The 17,081-nt window shown below is 37.8% G+C and overlaps 1 protein-coding gene across 1 annotated transcript in view; it reads right to left on the minus strand.

Annotated features, from left to right (window-relative positions):
* tspan4a (tetraspanin 4a) overlaps positions 1 to 17,081 on the minus strand; it is a 132,153-nt gene that overhangs the window by 37,325 nt on the left and 77,747 nt on the right. The window contains exons 2-3 of the mRNA XM_034221046.1: positions 14,623 to 14,814; positions 3,918 to 3,992 (exon numbers count right to left, since the gene is read on the minus strand). Of these exons, the coding sequence (XP_034076937.1) occupies positions 3,918 to 3,992; positions 14,623 to 14,814 (267 nt within the window). The remainder of the gene's footprint in view (positions 1 to 3,917; positions 3,993 to 14,622; positions 14,815 to 17,081) is intronic.

Here is a 17,081-nt window from a genome sequence, read left to right on the forward strand (position 1 = left end):
TGAGCACATCACTAGTTTGCATGCTTATTGTGAAGTGATTTCCTGCTCTGTTGAGTATTTGTGTGATTAATGCTATTGGCTTCATGGCTGCAGCATGCTGGCTGTTTATTACGCTGTTCTGAGTATCTGCTTGCAGGCTTGTCTTTGAAATAGTTGCCTGCTATTTCTGCAAAGTAGCTGTTAAGCATCTTTATTGGTGTTAACTGGAAGTAGCTGCAGTTATTTTGGTCTTATAACAAAATGTGTTGTATTGGCTTTTAAGATGTTAATATGACTTTTCACTTGGCTACTGTTTGACTAAGCTAGCTGGGTTACTGCTTTTTGCCATAAAGGCAACTTAACTGTATTTAGATATAGAGATAAACAGCATATGGAAATATAAAAAAGGGCAAGCCTACACATTGTGCTAACAAGCATTACACTCAAGAGGTTGAGACAAACCTTTAGAAAAACCTCTTAAATTAACTTTTAGTCATGAGATCAGATGTTCTTCACTACTTTTTAACTACTCTGATTTACTGAAATGATCATTTAAATTATAATCCCTCAATCCTTAAAACTAAATCTTGCTGGTGGTCTGCTTTTGTTATTGCTCTGTTATGTTTGTCTGGCAAAGGTCCTTGAGGCAATAATAAAGATAAGGTCGTAAACCCACACAGATGTGGTGTGAAACACCCATACATCATATTTCAAAATCACAACGCTGAGTCAGACTCATTTTTATTCCCTCTGACACTCTGAAAATAAAATGGATCCACCGAAGTTAACCTCTGCGGACCTTTTCATCAGCCTTATAAGAACCAACAAAGTGAAACAAACGGTCACAGTTTCAGGTGTATAAGATCGGTGAGCCGTTTGAAGAAGCTTCCCGCTGCGTCAGAGCTCTCTGTCAGGTCTAAAGCAGGTTTAATAAACTGCACCACTGAGCATGACCATCCCTTGAGCCTGGGATATAGTTTATCTACATGCACTAACATGCTGCACTCTGCTACGTTATGACATCCGGAAGGCCTTTGCATACTGGAGCTGCTTCCAAGACGTTACCATGGTGACAGAGGATCCTCATGATCAGAGATAAACTAGGTCTCCATAGGACAAAAAACCATAGGACACTCAGGAAGATGAAAACAAATTAGCACGGAGAAATATCCTAAACTATGGGTACACAAAGATTTGTATGTGTGATAAGAAGTATTAAATGTATATTTCACTGTTCTGAAAATAATATGAATTTATAACCCCATGTATTTATATTCATAATTTATATTAAATTATTTTTTAACACACTGTGCAAATGATGTTTCAATTACTATAACAGGACTAAGACAACACTAACTGTCTCCCAATGTATCACCCATGAAAGTGATCTTTTCCAAAACCCAACTAAATGGTTAAAGTTAGCTAAAAATACCGTTGCACTAAGTTTGGACTGTTTTATACAATCTGATGATAAACTGTAACCGTAGAATAATTATTGTTACTTGTAATCTTTAGCCATTGGAGCCGAGACCGAGTATCACAGCAAGTTTGCAAGTTTATTATATGTACAAAAGTTCAGGAAAGTACTTTCTTTGCAAAAAGGACTTTTGTTGTTAAATATAGGTATTACACGTAATAAAAAATATCCAGCAGTGATTACTTTCACAAATCTACACATAGAACAACTCTCCTTCTGTTTAAAAAAAATAGAAGTGGCAGTACTGGCAATGGCTAGCCATTATTTACTGTGAGTGATATCCCTCTGTGCCCTAGCCCTGCAGAAAATCTCCACCATTCGTAACTTTTTACAGCGTTCTGCCGCTTATCACCTCCTGGGTAGACACAACTGAATTATTCAGAGGCTGAATAATGGGTTGCGCTGAACATCTGGGGACACAGATGTTAAGAGAGAGGTGAGGCATGACAAAAAGACAACATTCATTAAAAATCCAAACAGAGCCGTGCTGATTGGCTGAACGCCCAGTAGAACGTGCCAGTCCATAAATACTCTTGCATTACACCGCCACAGCCATACTGAGATAGAAATACAACACATTAGGCGAGTATAATCATACCAGAATTAGAATAACAAAGAGAAAAAGCCAGTACAAAGAAATCAGGTCCAAGGTCTGTGGTTGCAAATGTAAATCATACAGAAAGTGGGGGAAATATCAAAGTAGGTTGTTATTTACAAACAATGTACAAAGGCATTAGAGTTGGCGTTGGCCTTGGCCTAAGTCTTCAGGGATCACATTCTGTCCCAACACATGAATAATATAACACCACTGGTTTGAAATGTCCAATGATTTATGATTCGGCTATATATGTTTGCAAATCCACTATCGTATCAATTGCCTTTTAGAGGGAGTCCAATGTATAAAATGTACACAACATTTAAATACAGGAACTGCTGTTTTCTTTTTTACTTTATCATATCATAATTGCAGGATTGGGAAAAAAATATTGTCTAAAATCAAGCTGCCCAAATGAACTTCAATTATTTTATATATTATTTATATCTTTATTTTGGGAATCGGGTTTGAATAAATAAGCAATTCATATATGTTACCTATATGAAACATTTTAAGAGCATTCTTCTGATATTACAAAAAAACAAGTTAGTCAAAGAAATCTACTGCTTGAGTTACAATGAAAACATTTGTCATTTTTAGAATGATATACTTTACAGAATTTTAAACATTTGTTTAATTGCTATTTGATAAACAATTAATTTATACAAAAGCAGTTATTTATTTCACTGCTGCTGTTTTTTGTTAATATCAAATAATCTTGCCTGTAATTTCATTTAATTTATAATTAGATTAAAACACAACAATATATATTTGGGATTCTGTTATTGCAATTAGCTCAGATTTTAAGAATTATTTCTTATTTAATGATTATGGGAGTTGTCAGAGTGGTCCTGGTCATGAGTGGGATAACATTTGCATAAACTTCAAGGGCCTTGACACAGTAATTTTAGAAGGCACAAGAGCCATAATTGTAATCTTTGGAGTTATTTGTAGCATCAACAAAGAGTTTTTCTGATAAAGAATTTGTCTCCAATGCACAACTACTGTAAGTGTCCAATTTATACCCAATCTCTATTCTGTGTTGGTTTATGGATGGACACACTGTAACAGTTTACACAACTTGAGTATTTAGGGATTAATACTTGAAATGCTACGCTAATATGTTAACATTTCATTTCACAACAAGTCAGAAATCCGGCCCTCAAACCCATAATTAAGATTAGGATAGGGAATTACCTACCCTTTCGATTCATTATTAAAACCTTAGATGAACATTTGAAGGGATTATGAATTAATATTAGCAGAGGGATAGCGCATCTGCTTCTAGACTATTGTCTGACTTGTTTATTTTCAGGGGGAATACATGCAAAATGGATGACTTGGGTAAATTGAAATGTATTGACAAGGAAGAGAAATTGTGCAAATTGTATTTGTGTGTGTGCGTGTGCGTGCGTGGTGTGTGTGTGTGTGTGTGTGTGTGTGTGTGTGTGTGTGTGTGTGTGTGTGTGTGTGTGTGTGTGTGTGTGTTGTGTGTGTGTGTGTGGTGTGTGTGTGTGTGTGTGTGTGTGTGTGTGTGTGTGTGTGTGTGTGTGTGTGTGTGTGTGTGTGTGTGTGTGTGTGTGTGTGTGTGTGTGTGTGTGTGTGTGGAAAAGAAAATCTCTGCCAGTTTTATTAAACCATTGTTTATGCTGAATGTCAGCTGACATGCTCTTTTCTGGACAAACAATAATACTGCTTGAATGAATATCGAAACAACCTGAGACGCATCATTTTACATGCCAGCTTATCTGAAGCATCAACAACCGCCATGAGATATGGACGGCTTTGCCACATTCACTTATTAACTTGTCCAAGCGTAAGTAAATCACAGAAAATATCATTCTGAAAGCAATTTAGGTTTCTTACCTCATATTGGTAGATGAAGAAAAGCATGATGGACAGAATCTCCAGGAAGAAGATGAGCAGGAGGAGGATGAAGAACTGGGGAGACAAAGAGGGAAGAGAAAGCAGTTATTTAACACACAATTTATCAGTGAAGAGTACGCGACAACAAGGGAGATAAATAGCATCTGTCTGTGAAAAAAGAATGAAGTATAAATTGAAAAGAAAGGAAAAAGCAGCAGATTGAAGAGTGTTAGGGGAAGGAAAGGAAAAACGTATTAAAAGCAGGAACAAAATGGGCCTAGAGTGTCAAGGAGAAGGAAAGGAGAAGTAAGGACGATCAAAGAGCTATATATCGTTCAGCCTCAATATTTCTAAGTGACAGGTCAAGAGACAAGAGAGAGGAGGTGGTGGGGTCATCATAGCAAGTAGGACACACTGGGAGAGGTGATGTATAGTTGTCCTCTGTCAGTGTTGGAATTTGTTAATGGAGCCACATTTTATTCCTCACCAGTCTCCCACCCAACCCATCCTCTCTGGAATGAGCTGCTTGATAGGTGATACATCTTCTTCTTGTGGACCTGTGTGAGTGCTTAAAACAGTTACAAGCTCAATCAACCACTCTTGTGAGGGGACATGTCTCTCACACATGACTGTCTGAACCAGGGAGGGGTGAAATTATTTGAGGAGCAATAATATTATGTTGCTCTTAAGAAGGATGTTGATGAGATTCCACTGAAACACGAATGCTGTGCGGCAGCAGCAAAGCCTTGGTATTGTCTATTTATCTATCGGTCCACCACTCAAATATCTCAGGAACTTGGTAATAAGTAACACTTGAATGGGTGTGCATAAGACTGACATTATGCTCACGCATAAACATGTCATTGCAGACCTTATCATCAACTATGTAGCTGTATGTGTTAACATTGAATGCTAATGTAAGCTCTGGTTGGTATGAATCTGGCTGTCATGAGAGCATTATAAATGTGTCATTTATCATTTCTGCGATCTCAACTACAGTGACACCATTCAAGCCTTTTATTGAAATGTCATTAAATGTTATATGTCCACTTTGAACACAGGATATACCATCAAGTAACTAATGGAGTGGTAGAAAAAAAGCTACTTAAAATGCTCAACAAACTGCTAACTACAGCAACCGTTAGCTAGTTAGCCGATTTAACTATCCAGCTGGCGGTCCCACTTGCTGACTCAGACCCAGGTTGCCAAAAGACAACCACTTCTGTACTGCATTTCCTGTCGTCAAACTGACCTGTCCATTTCCGACGCTGTTTTTGGTCCTGCTTTGTAAACTCGGTGCTTCAATGAAAGAGCCGCTGATTGCATGCCAGGGGACAACACACATTCAGCACAGTTTGCTATGGTAAACGCATATCAATATCTCCCTAGTTTCATAAAAAAACAAAACTTTTAATAGGCGTAGTTAAACATTTGGGTTCAAAAGCACTCTGTAAGCCGTTTATTGGGGAAGTGAGCAGTCAGTGAAGACGGCTGGACACATCTTAGACAGAGACAATTTCTAGCTAACTGTACTGAACTGTACGGCTAACTGAGATAATGGCAGCATTTATTTCACCTTCAAGTAAATCCGTCCCCCATTTCATAAAAACTACCTCGGTACTGTATTCCCTGGTACTGCCCTTATAACGTAATGACCTCTTAATGAAAAGTACAAATGCTTTCACCATAGCTGAGGTCACAGAAATTAATCATGACACAATTATTTCACAATTTTATACATAACATATTATGACTCGTCTATTCTCTATTGTGTACTGTACATTTACATAGAAAGTTCAATTGTTACATTTTTTACAAGGCCTACTATGACATCTTGATTTTCTTTAGCATTTATTTGTTTAAATGTTGACACATTTTAAAATATATTAACTTCATATTAGCAGTACAAGTAAGTATTCATGTATTTATTTCACTGGATTACTGAAGAAAACTTGAAGATTCTCAGGCGTTTTACAGAGAGTCTTTCTTTTTAACAATTTCTAAGCGGATTAATGGGCGGACGATTGGAGATAATAATATCCCCAGAAAGCTTGTTAGTGTGATGGGGAGTGGTGGGGGTAAATCACATTGAATTTGGAAATGTATGTATAATTCATGGCAACCATAGTTGAAGACTCTTAGTCTTTTGTTAGGTTGAGGCATATAAAGCATGAGCCCTTCTCAGAGGGCTCAAAACCAATTTTAAAGTAGAAATGTTTTTTTTTTCCGAAAACATCATGGCTACATGTCCTCTGAGTATTTCAGCTTGACAGGGTGTGAGTGTTGCTAGTTCACAAGACGGCATCGAGCAGGCTGTCAGTTGCCCCACGAGGTCTCTTTTGGCAGAACCTGCATGACTGAATCACTAAATGTGGCAGCACTGGAAGGTGTGAGACGTATAAGTAACAAAATATAGCCCACAGTGTGTTTGACTCACTCGCACCCTTTTCAAGAGGTGCTCCCAAATCAGTCTGAAATCAATTTATATTGTTCTGTCATGCTTTGTTGCCTGAATGTTAGGCTTGTTGTTGTGTGTAATTTCTGGTTACTCCAACTTTTTTTTTTTTTTGAAGAAATATGCTTCAGTGTGGACTTGCACTTGGACAAAATTCAACCTGGCTGATGAAATCATTCAGCAAGCCATTGCAGAATGCCAAAATACTATTCAGTCAAGTAAGGAAGTCTTTCCTAACTTTTGAATATTTGACATTTATGACATTTACAACTTTCTGCAACCCAAAGGGAAAGACCAACAGAGATACAGAGGCAGATCTACAAAAAAGTATTTTTGGCGTTTTGTGTTATTTCTTGACCTGCTATCGATCCTTGAAGGAAAATATGCTATTCAGTTTTAAGAAAGTGAAGGGTCATGGTAAGAAATGTCGATCTGGTCAGTATCTGGTCATGAATTCTGGAGCAGTTTCACAAAGCCATGGGCATGTTTTTGTCTGACTCTGAAATAATTGATTATTGCCCGCTGCATCACTAAATGTGGCAGCACTGGAAGGTGTGAGACGTATAAGTAACAAAATATAGCCCACAGTGTGTTTGACTCACTTGTCCAAAACAATCACCAATTGCAAACAAATGCTAATAATTTAGCAAGCCTGATAATCAAACTGTCATTTCATTTTCAGCTCATCTTTCAATCTGACACATATTGATGATTGCTGCTTAATGTAGGGGGGATTATTTAGCTATTTTTTGGCCATTTCACTTCTAAAATAATCAATACCACTCTTTGCTTATTGTTCTCCACATGATCCTCAATATTTGATGGTATATGAGGACATTGTTTGGGAGTTTAAGCTTTAATTTTAACAGGCACTTTTTTGACAAAATAAAAACAATTCAAAAGTGAACATTGATGTTCCAGGAAAGTTTCATATTTTCTTACCATCTCACTCGCTGTGTCTCTAAGGTTGTTTGCTCTATTGCACTTCTAGGTGTTTGTTCAAGACCATGAAATTACACCACCGAGCAAAGGGACATCGTTAAGAAGGAGAACATTGATGATAACCAGCACTTGGAAAACAAGCAGACCCGTCCCCTGTGGCTCTCTGAATATTTCCCCATTAATCTGTTCTTAATAAGAAATGTAACTCCCCTTCTTGAGACCACAGGCAATAGGCAGACTCGATGGGATCATTTGATGGCAGAAGATGGCCTTGACGCTTTTATAATATACTCCAAGAAAGCAATTGAATTACCGTGAGGAATCTCAAACTGCTGCATTGAAAGGGTTACTATTGTCAAGTCGTTTGCAGAAATTAATTGTAAACGATGAAAACCCATTTGCGAACTGTCTGGAAAGGCTGATTAATATAAAAGCACTAATGGTAGGCCAAACGTGTCAAGTGCAGAGGAGTCGTTTGTTCTGATTCATTTAATAGATAGATGTAACATTACTGTCATGTAAAGATACAAACATATCTGAACAGGTGGTTAATAAAACAATTATGTTTCTCTGTGTAAAAATAAAGATTTAATTGAGACATAAAATAGAAACAGTATAATTTGTTCTGAATTACTTCTAAAGGTGGTTGCCAAATAATATTTGAATAACACTGTGTGTTGTGACAGATGCAGCAGGCAATAACATACATTTACATCTGTTTTATTGTGTAAGTTCATTGTAAATTGGGAAGATAAATCTCAGCTCGACTCTTAAAGAGGTGAATTTGTTTTGAGCTGGTGTTACTGGGATACATTATTATAAACTAAGACTTGGATCCCATTATGAAAGAAACAAAACTGTCTCAATATGTTTTCCTCAATTATCGTCATTCAAACTGAAATATGTTATTATGTTCGCAGCAGTGACTTCCAGCAGCATAACTATAGGAAAGATTGATAGTAGACCAGAGTAAAGGGAAACAAAATGGGGTTATATACAGGTTTTTAGTTGAGCTAAAAGCTTTATAGCTTTCTACAGTTGTCAAACGGCACTCTTGGGTTCAGACATTCTTATGTTTTTCTAATGTATTGCTATTAGTATCAGTGATGGAAAAAGTGCTCGCATCCTTTACTCAATGACTTTAAAGTATCAATAGAGTGCTGCAGGAAAGAGTTCAAACTAAAATACAAAATGTCATTAAGATGAACAGTATGCCTTCTTTAGTTAGTGGTTGTGACCCAAGTTATTAAATCCATACCACAGTATACTAAACTAGCAGTACACATACTATCTGAAACATGTACCAAGAAGTAAGTACTTGTAGACAAAAAGCAGGTGGAGCTAGTTTCTTATATACAGTTTTTTAGTCCAGACCCGACCTAAAGGTCAGGCCCCCTCAAGTGTAACAAGGGCATCTGAAGCTTTATGAAATGTATTACAGGGAGAACACAACTATATGCAAACTTTGTCAACTAAAATAGATTTTCAATTTTTTAGACTTTTCCTCTGTCCTGTATTAATTCCTGAAATGTTGGACAACAACCTTTTGGGACTCAAAAGCTTAATTGAATGAACATATCTGAAAGACATTGCTTTCATATAAAATGTCACAAGCTAAAAGTGATAGAAACCACTAGATTCATCTTTAACTGTAAACTGTATTTGATCAATTCAAGCAGTCAAATAAAAAGGGGAGTAAAAATTACAGTATTTCTTTCTTTCTGAAATATTCTGATGTAAAAGTGGAAGTATAAAAAAGACCTCCAGAGTTGTACTTAAGTACAATACTTGTGTAAATGTACTTTCCTCCACTGATGCCCACTCTTTATAACCCATGACGCTCTGTATCTTGTAAGAAAGCTGCTTTCATCCCTGAAATGAGTTACAGACGGAGCAAAAGGAAAAAAAGATTCATTTTTAGCCTTGAGACCTTTTCTTACTAAACACCGGATAACACTAAGAATGTGAAACCAGGAAAGCGTTTCTCTTGCTAGAGCTCTCACTGTGCAAGCAAATGTGATGCAAATAGCACTGACACGTGTAATGGTGTATACCAGGGGTCCCCAAACTTTTTCCTGTGAGGGCCACATAACTTTTCCCTTCTCTGATGGGGGCCGGGTCAGTTTGTAACAGAAAAAGTGTGACGATCGCATGGGTGTCTAAACGTAAACATTTATTGTTTTCTAGAAAGCCACACATAACCAAATATTAATAACCCTTTCCGGGATCTTCACAGAAAAAAAGTCAGGAAATAAATAATAACACTATTAAGGAAATAAATAACACTATTTATGAAATAAATAATAACCAAATAACCCTCTCTGGGTTCTTCACAGAAAAAAGTCCATTGAAAAAATTACTGTAACTTTCTGTTGTGCCGTGCACAATCTTAACCGGTAAAAGTTTAGCTTAGTTGTCAGAGCAGAATCTCTCAAAATAAACGTGGATTTACGTAAAAAAAACTTCGGGTGTTTTGTTTGATTTTAAACAAACAAAGTCTTGGCTTTCAGAATATGAAACTTTTATTTCCTATTTATTTCTCACTCGCAATCTGCTCTTCCGCAGCGCCGCCGCCGCCCCCCCCCCCCCGCCCCCCCCCCTCACTCCGCTGAAATTATGAATGTAAGAGTATAGTAATCATAGATAACACTGCAGGGTCCGTTACAGTTTGTTTTCATCTGATTTCAATTAAACAAAGTCTTGGCTTTCAGAATATTAAACTTGTTTCGGCAAATTCAGATGATAAATACAACTTTGAAGCTTCGGCATAATTACAAGCGGAGAACGGCAGGCATAACAACAGCCGGTGTTTCTCGTGAGTGTTTTCCCCGGGAAACAAACACAATACACACAAACGCAAAATTACACAAGCACACACACTCACACGCACACGTATACACACACACTCGCGAGCTTCCCCTCCAAACGAAAATATCTTCCCTCGGTAGTATTTTGATCATTTGCTCCACTAATAATCAATCAGATCGATGGATTCCAGAGAAGAGACAACTTTGAAGGCCTTTTTCTCAAAATGATGACTCGGTGACAGTCATTATATAATGTGACATATTTCGCTTAATATTTGAAGTACAAAAACAATCCTGATATCATTAGAAAGCTAGGAATATCCTCTTTCCAACAGTGTATACAACTCAAAAGGTGTCTTCGGGTCAATGCGACTGATTTCGATAGAGCAGGTCACAACATTTTGACAGGGGCTAGTCTAGGATTCGCGTGGCCAGACTGAAAAAAAAAAAAAAAAAAAATCATAATGCGTCTCTGGTATTGTTCAGGGGGCCGGGCCAAATGTGGAGGCGGGCTGTACCCGGCACGCGGGCCTTAGTTTGGGGACCACTGGTGTATACTATCATGTTGGTCTATCAAAAGCGATAAAACTCACTAAAGTGGTCCTATAAGACTTCCAGTTCCTGTTGTGTTGGGCCGGTGTCCTGCAGGTTTCTGTTTCCATTACAGTTTTTGTACTGTGAGAGGTAATGAGCCACAGCTGGTCTGTATCTAACCGACGCCTTGGAAGGAGAAAAAAACCCTGCAGGACACCGACTCACAAGGACCAGAAAAGAGCTCCCCAGGGTTAAGCCTTTTTTTGATATATTTCCATGTTTGCAGTTTTTTTTGCGGTGGGATCTTTCACAGTGTTGCAATTAGTCACTTGAGTGTTGGGATTTACGCTTTGCCATTTACTTTACATTTAAGTTGACTTTAATGCATCTGAAGAATAGCAACCGTTACTGGCCACTGTAGACTAAATGCACATTGCACGCATTATATCACTTCAGACACCCACCTTACATGTAGCTGTTATTTATGGTATGACTTGTTCGGCCAGCAGTGCTGATATCCCTGTTAAGAAGAGATTGATGTCTCGGCTAGGCCCCGGGATGAGAACTATAATCAAAGTGCAGGAACAGGGATTGATTACTTCGTGTTCATTCATGCTGTGATGTCCATGCAGTGTGAAGCTACAGAGGCTCTTTGTGTGTGAGGCAGTAATGTCAGACACACATTACGTCCAGGGCTGCAGATCAATACCTTTTGGGCTCCTTCCTGACTTGAGTGTATTGAGAAGCCTTTTGAGGGAGTATACCATCTTTTTTCATGTGATGGGTCTAATCATTTTTACAGGCTCTATGTCCCATGTAATTGGTTCTCAGTGTAAACAACCTGTTTTTATTTCCAGCACAATGATCTCACCTCAGACTTATTTGTGGACAGATTAGGTCAGACCCACCACACCACCTATGTGCCCTTTGACTTGCTCTTGTATTGAACGTCTGAACTTACTGATGTGAAACATGACTTTAATCACCCATAACCCTGGTGAAAATAGAATTTCTGGGTGAACTCAATTCTCAAATGACTCTTATTTTCAATTTAAAAGGACAGTGTACATGTTATGTATATGCCAGGTGCATTGTTTTAAAGTGATGAAACATATTTTTTCCTTAAAACACCTGAAAGTCTCTTATAAATAGAACTGTAATTCTCTGTTACACATTCTCTGCACGCAGAGTAATGATGCAGTATATTTGGCTTGGATTGAAAGTTACGTGCTTTGATAATCAGTATAATTGCGCCTGAAATACCTTTAGGGTTAGAGCTGATTTGGTTGATTGTGGTGTCTCCTTTCTTTTTTCTTTTTTAAAGCTAACAACTCTCATTAGATGTGATTCCTTGATTTCTAATCTGTGGCTTTTTTTTTCCTAAATGAAAAGGCATTTAAACGTTATCATTTTTATATCAAAGAACAATATATTTTGTAATGCAGTTGTTGGTTTGCTGTTCTGATGATTCAAGCTGGAAAGTTTTAATGTCTGTCCATTAAGCCTGGGAAAGCCACTGAGTATTTCAATGAACATTTTCCTCCAGAACATCCTTTTGCAATTCTATTGTTGTTATTGTTAAATATTTCCCTTTTTTTTCCCTTCACAAATGTCAACCCTCATTCTTTATTTAGTCACTTTGTGTAAAGGCTGAAGTTTTAAATTCATATAAAAGCTTAAATGTCTTTTTAAGTCTTCCAGATAACAGGATTTTCCAGAGCCTATTTTCAAAACTACAAAGCCCTACCTCTGATGTTTGGAGCTACAAATGACAAGACACACAAACAGCAGTAATACTTATGCCAGCACAAAGCTCAACAGTAATTCCTCAAGTATGTCACAGCGACGGTGCAGGGCTCTGTGTCTCTCATCGGCAATCAACATGCTAATTGCCTCTGAAATTTGAAGGGAGACAAGTCTTTTCTAATCTTCATGAAGAACGGGTTGCCCTGTCACTCATTAAAGCAGACTTATAATTCCCGGTCTCATTATATTGACACAGCAGAGGAATCGGTCTGGTCACTGTGGACAAAATGTCATGGATCATGCTAATGATCGACACTGAGACCCATTTTCACTGAGCTCATAATTGCTCGCTCCTGCTGTGCCATTTTTCTAAAGATTCATTATATTTTTCAACACAGATTTCTTTCTTCTTGATAAATGCTGCTGTGTTGGTGCTTGATTACGTGAGTATGTTTGTTCATGTTTACCAAGATACATTGTAATCTTGTAAACTGGGTTCACTTCATCCAGGATGCATGGTTCGAAATCAGTGCACAATGTCTAAATAACAGTTTTGAAATACTTAATAATAAAAGGGACCACCTAGTTTCCCCTGATATACAGTTTAGTGTTTATATAAATATTTTCCTGTGGCAAATATTGTCAAACATTGCTTCTGTAAACTCAAAACTCATCATGGTGTAATTTGAAATGTTAATGTTTTCCCTTTATCTTTTTACTGATAGTTTGAATGCTTTTGTATTCATTTATATATATTTATATCTACTATCCATCTATTAGTTAATAATACATAATAATGACGATAGAAAGAAAGTTTGAGGAAATGCTCCATTTCAAATCCCTAATTGTGGCGAATAAAATAAGAACTTTATTCTTCCAATTAAAATTGTTTCAGCACCTCAAGAGCCAGCGAAGCAAAGGGAAAAAGGTGACTGAGTGAATACAAAAATATATAAAAAAGGATATCTTATGCATATTAACACCTTTTTGCACTTGGTAATACCTCTGCTGTGAACGCTATGGTCATATTTATCATTAGTATTTTCTCAGTCTGTTTTTAAACGTTTTTTTAACACAATCTTTTTTTAATCTTTTTTTATCAATTTAAATGCCAAAATGTTTTTCTGTATTGAAATACAATTTGTAACAAAATAGAGGAAAGACTTCAAAGGCAAGTATACAAGAAAAATAAACAAACAATAGTCACCAGAAGTTACTGTGACTCATTGCCATAACACAGCATGAGTGCTTTTTATGATTACTGTTGTCTGATGTATCTACTCAACATGGTCACATGTTTATTTAAGTATGGAAGATAAACATTGTTTTGACTGTGGATATACAATTATTTCCATTGCCACCTTTTACACAGCAACACATCTAACAGCTGAAAATACATTGTAGAAACTGCACAACATGGTTTCCTCAGGGGGATTCTTGCTTCAATTTCATGTTGATTACTTATTATTGATTATTACAGTCACTGGTACATTTTTCTATACAAAGCCATGTTAGGGAAACTTCCATCTTATATCTGCTCCCTGATCTCACGGAAAATTGTAATTGGCTACTGCCTGAGATCGAATGCTGTGGTTTTATTAAATGTGCCAACTGCTAGGACTGTCTTAGGGAAGACAGCTTTTAGATGCGCAGCTCCTCTGTCTTGGAATAGTCTGCAAATTAAATGGAAACTGAACAATCTGGTGCCACTAAATGTTTTTAAAGCTCGGTTGGATGCTAGTCAATCGGAAGCTATTGGTACCTGTTTATGTGGATCATTATGTAAATGATGCTGTATGATGTCCTTTTGTTGTTCTATTTATGTTTTTATGTTTCATGTGGAACTACTTGAGCAGGTCTCCCTTGAAAAAGAGATCAATGATCTCAATGGGATTTATCTGTATAAATAAAGGTTTGAAATGAAATGAATTACATTTTTAGTTTTCTGTTGATGCAAATGTCAAACGCATAACTTGTGCACGAGATATATTCCTCAGTTTAGCTCACCCGGAGCAGCTGTTCTCAGGTTGAATCACCAGGGTGACATATCAATCATTTATAGAGAGAAACACAAACTTCTGTACCACAATGTCAAAGCATATTACTGTATGAAGAGTCAGTAATGCTTTTTGTCATGCACACAACAACAACAACATGTTATATGAAGACGTGGCATCATCTTCAGCAATATCATCAAGAACCATCCTATGAAATAACTTACCGTCAGCAGCACAGGGCGGCTCTCTTTGACGGCTCCTACGCAGCCCAAACAGCCGATCACCATGATTATGGTTCCCACCGCGATCAGCAGGTTGGCAGCTGACAGGGAGGGAAGTGATGATGATAGGGTGGCAAAGTTTCCCTGGGTAACTGAGAGCCAAACTCCCACCCCCAGTATGCCACATCCTCCCAACTGCAGGGGACACACAAAGAGGCATACATGGGTCAGTGTGCCAACAGCATAATCAGAATCACCCTGAAACGCAGTCAAAGATGGGGGTGCATAGAAACCTTTGCAGAATTGTATCTGGCTGTTGGTTTGCTTTTCAACTTCATGATAGTAAGCAGGAACAAACATTGAACAAAGAAAACCAAATGTAAGAAATGAAAACACAGCAGCAACTACTCGAATAAACAGAGTTAGTAAAGCGTCCGAAACAGCAAAACGTTTAAAGATATAGTTCAACATTTTCTGAACATATGTTCAATTATTTTACTGCAAATAGTTAGTGAGGAGAATGACGCCACTCACACATCTGTCCGCTAAGTATAAGGCTTCAACAAGTAAGCTAAAAAGGACCAGCGTGCCGAAACAACTTCTTGCGACTGGTTTTGATTTTCTACATTAACGAGATGTAACAAGATTTAAGTTGGTTTAGAGGTGCTGGTTGGAGTATTGGGTTCATTGGAGTGGAGCAGGTCTAGCACTATACCCCAGTTTGACAAATATATGTCAAACCATTCTTTAAATTGTCTCTTTTACCCATGCAGTTGGTAAAGCCCCTGTCACACTGTCCCAAAATTGACACCCGATGGATGTTAGGGAAATTATTGACCTAGACTCCTAGATATGACGTACAGGACCAACCCTGACGTCTGTTTATCTCCTTTAAGGACATAGGCTGCTTCAGCCATAATGTTATTGTTCCCATTCTGTGACCGGTCAACACTAGGTCACAGATGGTCTGTTGTTGTGGGTGCACTGGGACACTTCCTTCTTTGTTGTTTGTGGACTCCAAGGTATGACATCTTCGAGGTCATAAGTGACGGACGCAAGTGACTCAGTGTGCCCAACTGTTTAAACTATCTTATCAAAATATGTTGATTACTCTCTGTGAAACCAGTTAAATGGGCTAACGAGAGAGAGGCGCTCCAGAATTGACGTGGCAATCCACCCGTGCAGTCAGACCGTGACTGCTGTGACTTGTGATGTGAATCTCTCCGGCCGTAACTCCAAATAAATCATCAGTGTTTGACATCGAAGCTCCTGCTCTACCGTGTCTCCTTCCTGAGTCGGTGACTCCCACTGCATTGCTACACAGAAGTTTCCCTTACAATGGACACACGATAAAGGAAATGTTCAAATTCGGCTCTGATCGTAACAACATCGGGCCATTCGTGAGGGCATCTTAAGCCATCGTATGACCGCCGGTGGAGTTTCTCAGGCTCCGGCAGCAACTTCGTTTCCCCTCTTAAGCCCCTGTCACACTGTCCCGAAATGTACACCCGATGGACACACGAATATTGAATTGTGAATTTCGCACAAAGATGGCCCCGAACCACACACGAAGGCAACATTTACATTACATTTAAGACATACAACTGCAACGAAAGTAACACAAACAATTATGTTAAAGTATTATGATACTGTACTGATATTTTCAGACTTGCCCTCACGAATGGCCCGATGTTGTTACGATCAGAGCCGAATTTGAACATTTCCTTTATCGTGTGTCCATCGGGTGTCAATTTCGGGACAGTGTGACAGGGGCTTAAACATGGTCATGACTAGGAAAAACGATATACAACCAATGAACTTCATCCCTTTTTTTATACATTTTAAATAGTTTTATCTTCAAACAGATTCATTACAAATAAAGCCAGAGAAGTCATGTGGACTGTCGGATTACTCGTGATTGTATTTATGCATCATTGGTAAATAAACCCACATGAAATAATCAACTACTGGTGACTCACACTTCAATGTGGAACATTGTTGCACAATATATATTTATTTGACTGCTCTTGTTCATGAGCATTATTAGTCCCAACTCTAACTGGACCGAATACATGATGAATAACGACGAGTGGGTAGAAAGTAGGATGAAAAAAATGGTGTATTTCACTGTACTATTCTAGAAGTATATTATAGATGTTACTGTGTGGTAGCTTTTCACTCTTTTTAATGAGGAGTTTCCCTTTTTATCTTTCTGATATGTGAGGGGAAAATCTCTGCTCATGTACTGACATGTTAGTATGTTCACCAAATGATCCTGAATAATTATAGAGGGTTATATGGGTTGCTGAAACGGATCTCTTTGAACATTGCTTTCTTTAGAAGACACAAAATAAGCACATTTTATCATCATTTCCTCATTATGTTAATAGTTAACTGAATACGTGTCTTTTATTTGGTATTGCAGATTTGTTTGTATACTTGCGTAGTTTATAGGAGATAAT

This window comes from Gymnodraco acuticeps, unplaced genomic scaffold (assembly GCF_902827175.1).
Source record: "Gymnodraco acuticeps unplaced genomic scaffold, fGymAcu1.1, whole genome shotgun sequence".
In the NCBI taxonomy this organism is placed as follows: domain Eukaryota; kingdom Metazoa; phylum Chordata; class Actinopteri; order Perciformes; family Bathydraconidae; genus Gymnodraco; species Gymnodraco acuticeps.